At 36.9% G+C, this 12,223-nt stretch overlaps 1 protein-coding gene across 11 annotated transcripts in view; it reads right to left on the bottom strand.

The window, feature by feature from the left end:
• Positions 1-11,666, bottom strand: part of LOC110377247 (trithorax group protein osa) — a 97,969-nt gene extending 86,303 nt beyond the window's left edge. For 6 of the 11 annotated variants that reach the window (XM_049837746.2, XM_049837738.2, XM_049837744.2 and 3 more), the window contains exon 1: positions 10,448-11,665. In XM_049837746.2, the coding sequence (XP_049693703.2) occupies positions 10,448-10,996 (549 nt within the window). In that variant the 5' untranslated portion in view covers positions 10,997-11,665. Of the gene's footprint in view, positions 1-10,447 lie in introns of all 11 variants that reach the window. The other 5 variants (XM_049837737.2, XM_049837743.2, XM_049837739.2 and 2 more) reach the window with 1 other exon arrangement.
• Positions 11,667-12,223: the final 557 nt, after the last annotated feature.

Genomic DNA, 12,223 nt, shown 5'->3' with positions numbered 1-12,223 from the left:
TATCAGCTGCTGGAGCTAAATTAGAGGAAACGGACAAAGTAGCTCATTTATTACTTACTCTCCGAATACATATGATGGCGTTATCACTGCAATTGAGACACTATCTGAAGAAAATATCACTCTCGGTTTTGTAAAACTAGACTATTAGATCACGAAGTAAAATTAAAAACGAGAGTCGTGATACCAGTTTAAAGATACTCCATGTTGAAGAAAAATATAATAAAACAGATACAATCGCACAAAACAAAACTATTTGAAGAATACAACATTCAAGAAAACAAACAAACAAAAATTTGTGAAATGTCATTACTGTGGACGCAAAGGACACAAGAAACAGGATTGTTTCTATTTCAAAAGACAGACAAATATACAAAACAATGCCCCAGAAAGGACAAGACAAGTCCAAACTATTGCCCTGCAAGAGGGAACGACCTCGAATTCTTCTTTTTCAGGATTTGCGTTCATGACAAGCGCATACCATTATGAAAAAGACCACTCGACAATTAAATTCCTATTAGATTCAGGAGCGTCTGATCACATCACAAATAGAGATGATCTCTTCACATCGTTTGAATGTTTAAATCCTCCTTTAAAAATTTCAGTAGCTAAAAACAATACATTTATTTCAGCAACTAAAAGGGGAAACATAAATCTTATCAGTCAAACAGGAGTGCAAGGAATACTTACAAATGTATTGTTCTGTGCCGAAGTACCATATAATTTAATATCGGTATCAAAGATGCAGCAAGCAGGATTCACCATAATATTTGATGACAAAGGCACACAAATTACAAAGGAAGGTAAAATCATCATGAAAGGTAAGACATTGAATAATCTTATAGTTCTAGAGTTTAAAATACCAGTAATAAAAGGGGAATCCGCTTCCCAAGCATGTTATGTTAATGAAAATAAATATGAATTATGGCATCAACGCCTAGGACATATAAGTAAAACTAAATTCCTGCAGTTAAAATGTCATAATATGATTGATGACTTAGATGAAATAAATACCGTAACTCCAAATGATAAGTTGTGTGAAGCATGCATAAATGGGAAGCAGACTCGCCTGCCTTTTAATAAAGTTAAAGACAAAAGTTACATTAAACGCCCTCTGTTTATTGTGCATTCAGATGTTTGTGGTCCTATAACACCTCCAACAATAGATAACAGAAATTATTTTGTTTTATTTGTTGATGAATACACACATTATTGTGTGGTGTATATGTTAACTTACAAATCAGAAGTGTTTACAGCTTTTAAAGACTATGTCGCTAAAAGTGAGGCTAAATTCAATTTCAAAGTAGTAAATCTTTATAGTGATAACGGTGGTGAATACTTATCCACCGAAATGAAAAACTACTGTAGAGAAAGAGGCATAAGCTATCATTTAACAGTTCCTAGGACCCCACAGTTAAATGGTGTTGCAGAACGTATGGTTCGCACAATAACAGAAAAAGCTCGTGCTATGTTAAATGGCACTAAAGCATCAAAACGTTTTGGGGAAATGCAGTTTTAACTGCAGTTTATTTAATAAATATTACGCCTACGAAAGCTTTAAGTCAATCAAAGACACCATACGAGATGTGGCATGATAGGAAACCAAGCGTTAAAAATCTCAGAGTTTTCGGTTCAACTGTATATGTTCATAATAAAACCAGTAAAACAAATTTGACAATAGGTCGTGGAAAGGAATACTGGTAGGTTATGAACCCAATGGTTATAAAGTTTGGAATACAGAATTCGAAAAATATGAAACTGTAAGGGACGTTGTAATTGATGAGACTAATTTTATCGAATCTAGGCCTTCATTACGACCTGAACGGAGTAATAATACATATTCCCAAGACGAAACTGATAATGACTCCGTAACAAAATCAGTGTCTTATAAGTCTCATAGTTCTGGCCCTAAATCAGATAGCTCTCAATCTGATGAATGCAGTACAAGTAAAATTCGAAAAATCGGTAGTCATGAAATACCGAATGAACCTGAAAATGAATCTGAGAGTAGTTTGAAACACAAAATCAGGATAAACCTGATGAATTTTAAATTTACGAAGAAGTGAAAGACTGAAAACATGTTCGCGTAAATCATATAATGAAAATGACTATGATGTCTATAGTGCGTTATCCATCACAAGTAATATACCAAAATCATTAAATGAAATTAAAATCTCTGAACGATAGGAATCAGTGGGAAAAAGCAGTCAGAGAAGAACTCAATTCTCTTAAGAAAAATAATACATGGACATTAGTACCAAAACCATTAAATAAAAATATTGTAGACTGTAAATGGATATTCACTATTAAAAATGACGTTTCAGGTCAACCTTCAAGATATAAGGCACGTCTTGTCGCTAGAGGTTTCAGTCAAGAATATCTTAGTGATTATAATGAAACATTTGCACCAGTTGCTAGAATAGCAAGCTTTAGATTCTTAATTAGCTACGCAAATCAATATAATTTACTGATTCATCATATGGATGTAAAAACAGCATTTCTAAATGGTACACTAAAGGAAGAAATCTACATGAAAGTTCCTGAAGGTGTAAAATGTAAAGATAATTACGTATGCAAATTAAACAAAGCTCTTTATGGCTTAAAACAATCAGCTAGATGTTGGTACGAAACATTTGAACAATGTCTCAAAGAAATAGGTTTTCAGAACTCCCCAGTAGATAGGTGTATATATATGAAAGGTAAAGGAGACATTTCTAAAAATATTTACGTAATCTTGTACGTCGATGATTTAGTTATAGCATGTGCAGATTTGCAAACAATGAATAATTTCAAAGCATATTTAATGACTAAATTCGAAATGACCGACTTACACGATATCAAATTATTTTTGGGCATTAAAATAGAGAGACACCATGATAAAATTACTTTAGACCAAAGTGCTTACATTAAAACCGTTTTGAATAAATTTAATATGAGTGATTGCAATCCTATAAACACACCGATGGAGCTTAAATTAAACTATGAAGCTCTTAACGCTGATAAGAAGTGTGACGCACCATGCCGTCACCTGATCGGTTGTTTAATGTACATTATGCTTTGTACGCGTCCGGACTTAAGTACATGCGTAAATATTTTAAGTCGGTACACAAATAAGAACAATAAAGAATTGTGGTTATGCTTAAAGCGAGTTTTAAGATATATCAAAGGCACAATTGATTTGAAGTTAACATATACAAGAAATAATTACAATAACATCCTAAGTGGATATGTCGACTCAGATTGGGGTGGCCACGATTGTAATGATAGGAAAAGCACTACTGGATATGTGTTTAAATTATTTGATCAAAATACAATTACATGGTGTACAAAGAGACAAACATCAGTAGCGGTCTCGTCTACTGAATCCGAATATATGGCTTTATATGAAGCTGTTAAAGAAGCATTATGGCTTAAGTCTCTGGCAGAAAGCATAAACTTAAAAATTAATAAGCCCATTATTTTATATGAAGATAATAACGGATGTATTAGCATAGCTAATAATCCAACAAGTCATAAAAGGTCCAAACACATAGATATAAAATATCATTTCTCTAGAGAACAAGTTGAGAAAAATGTAATAAAATTAAATTATATTTCCACAGGTAACCAGTTGGCAGACTTGTTGACAAAACCTTTACCAGTCGTGTCTTTTATAAGACTGAGAAAAGGATTGGGTATAGAATAAGTTTTAATTTAAGTACAATTTCATTATGAAATGGTCTGATCAGGTTTTTCTGGGTTTTCCCTGATCCTGTGCAGCAAATGTTGGACCATTATTGTACAGTTGTCCCAGACCTTACTTGGAAGTATAATATGTTACGTCGTATTTATAAGTTGGTATTCACTTTGTAATGTTGAATTGTAGACTAGATACTGTATAGTAAACTAACGAATGACTAAAAGTTAGGGATTAATTTTTGAGGGGGCGTGTTGGATTATATAAAGCAAAAACTAATACCCCTAACTTTCGATAACATTGTTCTTTGTTCTATCTGAACAATCTACTGTTTATTTAACTCTACACACACTGCGTCACGGGATCTTGTTAGACGGACGTATTGCTTCCAAGTACCATTTAAAGTATAGAATAAATATTTCAATATCAAATTAGTATATTATTTCTTTTAATCCCATACCTCCTATAGCGCCACCACTCAGATGAAGTGCGACGCACTTTGTCTATAGTTTCATTCTATTCAATTATATTTCATCTGACATCACTATTGCCAAAATATACCAGTTTCATATTGCGTCAAATCAATCTGCGAGCGTCATTCATACACAAATTAATTAGAAAATTTGTAAGACGATCACGTCAAACCAACATTCAATTCAAAATTGGCTCATGCCAAGTGAAATTTTAATAAATGGTAGTTAAGTGTGCGTTGACCCTATGCGGTAGACGATCGAGGTCGTGCCCATTATCCAAGCACAGCACAATGACACGATTATCGGACGGCACGCGGGTCCGAGACGGCTCGCATTGATTTTACGAAATCCACATCACGGACTCAGAATGAACGGTCTCCGTCGGCCCATTCATCTCGTTTTCATGTACACACCGCCGCTATTGCGATACGAAAGTGAGAGCGAAATTTACTCGGGCTGCAACTACGCACAGAACCGCCATGTATTGCCCTAAATACGACGAGAGAATAGATAACGGCCATTAGGTAATTGAATGGCGTTTGAATTTGAATATTATTATGCTATCGGGGTGGAGGTGATTTTGACATAGATTTGTTATGCTGGTATTGTATCGATATTTGATCCAATTTCATAGGCCTTCATGATGAAAATAAACAACCAGGGAAATTGGTGTGTAATTTTAGGTACTCTGTACAAATATCCGTATCTGCGAGATTAAAGGAATATACTCATGTTCTACGAGTGTAACTCACACGTGTCAGTTATAACTGACATTCCGAAATTACAAACATGATCAGGTGTTTGATTTTTCTTGACCTTTATGTGTTTGTACTGCAGATCAAAATCATTGGCGCCATCATTTTGAAGGACGAAAAGTCTTCATCTAAACTGGCTGAACAGTAACAATATATTTGAACTCTGTAAGTTATATGAGCTATTGAGTTTTTTTTAACACTGCTATCTAAGCATTGCATTGCATCAAGCATGACATCAATCGATACACACGGAAGGCGGCACAGGCTTACCTACGCGCTCATTGTAGAAACAGATGAACCGCATAGACAAAAACGAACACAACGAAGGATACCAGATGCAAGACAATTGTGTATGTAGACAAACACACACATACCCACATCACACACAGCTAAATCTAAATATAGCGAGCGCCGATATCAGCGGCTCGCCCTTGAACCAGTCGCACGGAAACATTTTATTATTATTACCGAGCTGTCGGCGAGCACGAGTATGTCGGGTCGTCGACCCCGCAACCACGTGTCTCCTTATCGACAACTATCTAACACGATTGTGGGTAAACAACATGCCGAGATAAATGACTAATTCCACAATGCTAGCCTATTTGAGCCATTCATAAATAATCAGCGTAACGTCATAGTGATTTCGTTGACAATACCCGGCCATGATTCAGATATCACGTTGAATTCTCAATGAGTTAGGACATCCCACGTTTAATCAACGAATTGTCCTCAAGTTCCTTCCTTTATACAATTTATTTCAGTAAAGCTAAGCAATTCAGCAACTTTTCTGAACGATTCAATAGCGACTTGAATGTGTACAAAGTACAAGAAAAAACTGAGGTTGCTAGAAATCGATACGCACAAAGCACCGGTTGGTCGAAGAAAGGCATTGCAACACGTCCATAAATAATAAATCGTCTAATTGTAAAAGGCCGTGACGGACGGAAGAACGTGCATATCGTGGGAAGTGGGACATTGTTACGTAACCGGTATTTGTTCAATGGCCAGCCTACACGGGTACATCCTTACAAATGCGTACGACCTTGAATGTGAACTCGAAAGTGTAAACAGGCACGTGCTCGATGCATTGTTTTATAGCCGCCGGTTGTGAAATACCACAAACAACACAACGTTACAGCAATGTTCTACTTTTGATGGACAGAACAACCCTGCTTTTTGCTCGGCTCAGATTCTGATATTCGTTGGACGTTAAAAAACAACATCAACAAGAAATTCATAAAATCATTTTCATAATGGTCGTTGGTCCGTGTCCCGGATCGGTTCATCTGAAGAAACTTGAAAAAAGATAGACATGTAACAAGTAGCGACATCTATTTATTTACATGGGCGTCAATGAATGCGCGATGATCGACAACCTGATTGCGAACATAAGCAATTGATTCATGTGCAAAATGTTCTCCACTACTTTTAAGTTCTTTTTATTCTAAAAGGGCTGTAATCTCATAGCTGAGAGAGAAACGAAAAGCCTTTCAAACGTAACATCAAGCCAGATAGATACACGTGTCACATGTCAAGTTCCATTCACGTTGATTCCGTCAAACACACGTACCGGCGGCGTTGCCTCTACATAATGTATGTGGGGGGAGCGGCACTGGATCGGCGGCGAAACCTCGCGTTTCACTACCCTTTAGCCCGTTTTTGAACCGAGAGGCAAACGCGCAAATCTCCGCCTGGAAGCGAGTAATATTTGCCTACACATCAAACTTTCACTATCGGTGTGCGCTTTCGTTTTTATATCTGCTAACAGCGGCGGGCCCGCTTTGTTATTCCTACGTATTTTTTTTTTCTTTTTGCATCTGACAACCGACACGCTGCTGACGCCGATAGGCAATAGATCGTGCCTTTGTAGGTTCTTTTAAACAGAACCCGCGGAAAATGATCCTTGTTGATATACCCAACGATTTATCTCAAAAGCTCAGAACTAAAAAATCGAGAAACTTGTTGCCGATCTATCACGAGATATATGCAAAGCTTGGGGCGGGGTCGATACATGGATGGGTGGTACATCAGAACCAATTCTTCCGTGTTGCGAAAGAAATGTTAAAGTGTGGTTAACAATCTTTAGTGGGTAGTCAGAAGCTAGAAAGAGTGACGACCAGTCTGCAAGGAGCAAGATTAGTGTGTTGCCCAAGTACATTTAATTAATGATTCTAAGCTCTAAATAGACTAAAAGCCGACCCTAAGGTCCCTCGGAAAAGACTAGACATTAAAATGATCGATTAAGATTTAACGATAAATCAAAATTACTACTAGATAATAATAATGGAATTGTCAATTGTCATACAGCTTCAAACTTTGTGAAAACCTTGTTAACATAGTTATTTGTCGGTAGATATCTTCCTGAGACAGGATTTTGACGGGAATGAGGAAAAAGGATCCTCAACCAGTTATTTGCAGCACTTTCTTCAACACTAAACGAAAGGTCCGATCAACCAACACATCGCGTATAACCTATGCCCAACTGGCCAGGGCATTAAGTTTCATTTGATCTCTTTATTCTTTCATATCTAACAACGCTCAAATGCATCTAACACGCTCAAAAGCCTGTACACCTAATAATATATCGGAAAGGTCATGTTTGTATGGCAACGGTGCGTGTGCGCAAATCAACTAGTCCGCATAGATGGCGCAAAACCAAAGCCTAAAAAAATCACGTGCCTGCCGCGTGTTTCTATGACTTAACACGTTATGGAGGCTAGGGGGCATAGTCGAAAAGCGGTATGTAGTTTCGTGTTTTCACTGATTGGACACCGAGCCACTTAGAACTTTGTTGCACAACAATACTTTAGTATAGAGAATGTTATGACCACCATTTGTATAACGAAGCCCCGTCGCACGCAGTGTCGACGTCGCATCGGTAGCATGTCGTAAGACGAGAGCAATAGTAGTACTTTCTTTAAGTAAGTTCCCACAGCGCTGTCGCTGCGTCAACCTACGACTTACAATCGTATAATTTTGGACATACATATTTTGTGAATAGAAAATAACCCACCATCAGTGTCCTTCCACTAATCCTTTTCGTTCCAGACAAGAATCTACTCATTCAGACAATAGGGCAATATAACTTCCAGCAGAATAAAAGACGTAGTTTCCGATATTTGTAATCCATTTTGAGCAACTGCGTAGATCATGTTCTAAGTTATTTGTAGGGCAGTAAAGTGCAAGTAGACTGCAAGCTAAGTCGCTTCAGATATAGGATTACTTTTATATCCCAACATTGAAGTGATAAGTAAGACGTCTAGAAACGACTCCGAATTGCGATCCCAATTCAAATATAAACCGATACGGTTTGGATTTGTATTGTGATTTATATTGAGCGCGCACAGCCTTCTACGATAAGCCTAAACGCGAATTTCCCGGCTTTTCTTGAAAACTCGGTACAGCTTATTTCAGTTTTATGTACCTACTAATACTTATATGTATTGGTGTAAGTACTTCTTTTTGTAAACCAGCTATTTACTTGTAGTTCCCTTTTTCTATGCCCAAAAATTGATTGTTGGATTGGTGGTTGGGTCATTATGATATAAAAATACTCTCTTCACAGCAAGATCTTCTAAAAACTAGAAAACAATCTCACTAATCATGAAGTTTTCTTTTGAGTTTTTCAAATTTCAATTATGATTGTAACCTGAAAGATGTACTTTGTTGTGTAATTTTTATTTATAAAGGATTCTTGGTGGGAGTATATCACTATGAACCATGCCTCATCACTCTTCAGAATTTCTGGTCCACAAAAGTGGAGAAGGTTTACTTCAGTGACCATACAAATCCGTTTTAATTTAGATGCAATTTCTCAAGGTATAGTACCTTAAGGTATTGACTTCATAATTAAAAAATTGCTGGACACTAACCTGAACGCTTGGAAAAACAATTGCATTACATTATGTATTTTGTCGTGCTAGAGAAATTTTGCAACACTGAGAGGTTGATGTACTGTGCAAATAAATCATCCAATAAAAATTATTATCAATTTCTCTTAATGGAAATAATTCACTGATTGTAAACATTGATGTTTTGATAATTATTTCTAATTAAAAATGCGGCTGGTTTAATCGAGAGTTTTCTAGGAATTTCCAGGAGAAATGTCAATTTCGATTTTAATTAATTTTTGTTCTGTTGTTTTGTTTTATCATGGCAAGAATAAATTCCTAAAATTAACAATAAAAAAAAAACCACTGTAAGTGTAAGAAAAACTAAATTTTCATTCAATTAAACTCTTAAATATGAAAAGTTTAGTTTGTATAGTTCTGAATATGTTTAGAATGAAAGTAGATAAGTCAAAAACCAGGTAACTGGGTTGAGGAGGTCAGACAGGCAGTCGCTTCTTGTAAAGCACTAGTACTCAGCTGAATCGGGTTAGACTAGAAGCCAACCCAAACATAGTTGGGAAAAAAGGCTCGGACGATGATGAGGATGATGAAAACATCGTTTTAGAATACTGACTACTTTCTTTCGTGCACTTCTCTATTATGGCATGATACAGTACATTATTATTTTGATTTGTTTTAATACTTTAATATTTATTTTAAACATTATTATAAACAGGATTTATAAGAATGTTACATTCCATGTTTTTATTTCAAACCCGCAGTTTAACTTGCAAGCAAAAGGAACTTATTTTCGCACCACCTTTCTTCAGGTGCTGACAGCAGTTCGTTAAATTTGCTGCTAATGTCACAGATAATCAGAACAAAATGTGCAGTCTTTCTTTTAACGGCTTGTATGTTGGAAATCATAAAACAAATTGTATCTCTATAATATATCTGTACTCCGGCGATGGTCAATTTATACAGAGATTGACTTCTTCACAAAATTCTGTGTAATTTACCTATACATATTTAAAAATTGCATTGAACAAAAAATTGGTTCTTATGAATAGGATTTTCTATTTGCAGAGACACGGTATTTACAGGTGTTAAGTATTTAGGCCCTGTTACAGGTACTTATTTTGTTTTTTTCTTTATCTACGAACACAGTTCATCGGTATATCAGAAAATAGAGATGAATACAAAATTAAATTATATGAGTTACTAGTAACTAGGATGATTACGGTTATTGCATAAAAGTCAAACCCTATTTTACCTATTGGAAAAGATATATCAATTACTTATGATCTACACAACTTAGGTAATTGGCGTAAAATAGTAAGCCCTTCGTCCCTAACATAAAATATTTACTATTGAATTAATTAAATAAGATTCTTTAACTCATTTAACATTTTCAATAAAGTGAATTGAAATTGATGCATGGTAAGCCTTGAAATAACTCGATAAAATGTTACAGAATAAGGACCTTTTTTAATAAATATCCATTGACTAACAAGAATTTATTTACTAATATCTTTACTCAAAATACTAAGTATGTCTTTTTTTAATAAAAACATCCTATTCATGTTTCAAAACCATAACTGAATTGAGAAATAAATTATTAAGGTTATTTGTGATTTTTGAAGTAATCAGAATGATGGCAATTTAAAAAATCACTATAACATGTGTGGAAACTCAAAGAAAATAGATTAAACTCACCGTAGAATTTCTATATGGGCTTCCTTGAGGGTTATAAGGCGGCATTGGCCTATGCTGCGGCCAGCCGGGAGCTGGGCCGTAGCCCGCCGGCGGCTGCTCATAGCTATTGGGGTAGCGGTGTGGCGGCGCCCCGCTCGATTGCAATAACGAATTCAGCGTGGGCGTTGGGCCAGGTGCCTGCGACACCGCCTGTCCGGGGAAGAAGCGCGGCTGCTGCGGCGGAGGCCGCGGTTTGCCGGGAAAACCCGGCCGTGGCGCGTAATAAGGATCCGCGCCTTCTGGGTATCTATACTGGCCGTATTGGTCCGTCAGTGGCCTATCTAAGCCTCGGTCGTGACCGGGCGCCTCGCCACTGTCGCGTGGCTGTCCCGATTCGGCCGACATCGGCGATTTGCTCTTTGTGTTCACGACGCCATCGGGCGGAACGCGCCCGACGGACTTGTCGGTGCCGTTTTGCAACAAAGCGTTCCGAGATTCACTGAGCTGCTCCGATGGATTCTGCTCAACGTTCGCTTCGCTACGCTGAGACTCTGCCTGCGTCGCAGCCATGTTCGGCTGGCAACGGCCGTCCCTGCTTACACTCGCTCTGGCGATCGACCGGCTCGCTTACGTTACATCGGAATCGGGCGTCGGATTGCAAAACCGCGACGCGGACACTTCCATCACTAACAAGAAGATTAACTATACACAAATTGTAACGCGAAACGGACGAAATATCGTTCACCGACGCACACACATCGATCACATATCTACTCCATTGGCGTAAACGAGGTTAGGGAAAAGGTTACATATCTAGAAGGCGCTTTTGTCACGCTATAACTGAACATTTCATATCACTATCACGTTATAAACACTCCGTATACGTTCACTTATGACAAAACTCATTCCCAAACCCACAACCTAGTAAAATACTTTAAAACAGAACAATAGAATCACGAAACTTCCAAAATTATTAGCGTCCGCCATTACGGACTTAAAATTCTGCGCTTGACGACGCTTCTGCCTATGTTCACTCCGGTCACAAAAAAATAATTTTGTTGAAACTTTAACCATAGAGAGCTAAATATAGGTATGAATATGCTTTATTATATTGTTTTAGTTTCAATTAAACTAAATAATTAGCTAATTGTACACTAATTGGAAGAAATCGAACCAAAATTATCTGTGCATGTTTACATTTTTGTACTATTGCGACCACGTAGTTACTACGGTAGTACCAACTTAAAACATGCTACAAAATGACAAGTTCCGCTGGCGCCAAGGCTTTTGTTGCTAAGTTCACTCCAAGTTGAAGAAATTATGTCGATTTTTCATGAATTAAACTTGGAAATTGAATATATTCGGATGGATTTCATTTAATATGGGTAATTTACGTGTTATATTATTCTGTTGTTATGTACCGTGGAAACGATTTGATTATAAAAGTATGACGTTGGAAATCATTTCCGGTTCTGTACCAACTTAATGCTATGGAAAATTTTCAGCATAGACTATAACAACATTTGAAACATTCTCTCAAAAACTAAAAAAGTAGGGTTCGATTAATCAAGAGTTACCAAAGAATATTTAATAATACGTTTTTAAGTATTCAAAACAGGTGACCGCAATTTTGTTCACTTATCAATCGGAGCCTTTTTGCTTCGTGCATGCCTCGATTGTTTGAAAAATTGTTGTCTATGATAAGGAAACGTTTTGTTCCAACTTTAGACCATTTAACCAACCGGAGCCGCCGATCTAATCTCCATAACACAATACTATATGCGAAAAAATGGGTAA

Source organism: Helicoverpa armigera, chromosome 23 (assembly GCF_030705265.1).
Source record: "Helicoverpa armigera isolate CAAS_96S chromosome 23, ASM3070526v1, whole genome shotgun sequence".
Lineage (NCBI taxonomy): Eukaryota > Metazoa > Arthropoda > Insecta > Lepidoptera > Noctuidae > Helicoverpa > Helicoverpa armigera.
The sequence above is the reverse complement of the archived record's forward strand: the minus strand, read 5'-3'. Positions and strand labels throughout refer to the sequence as shown.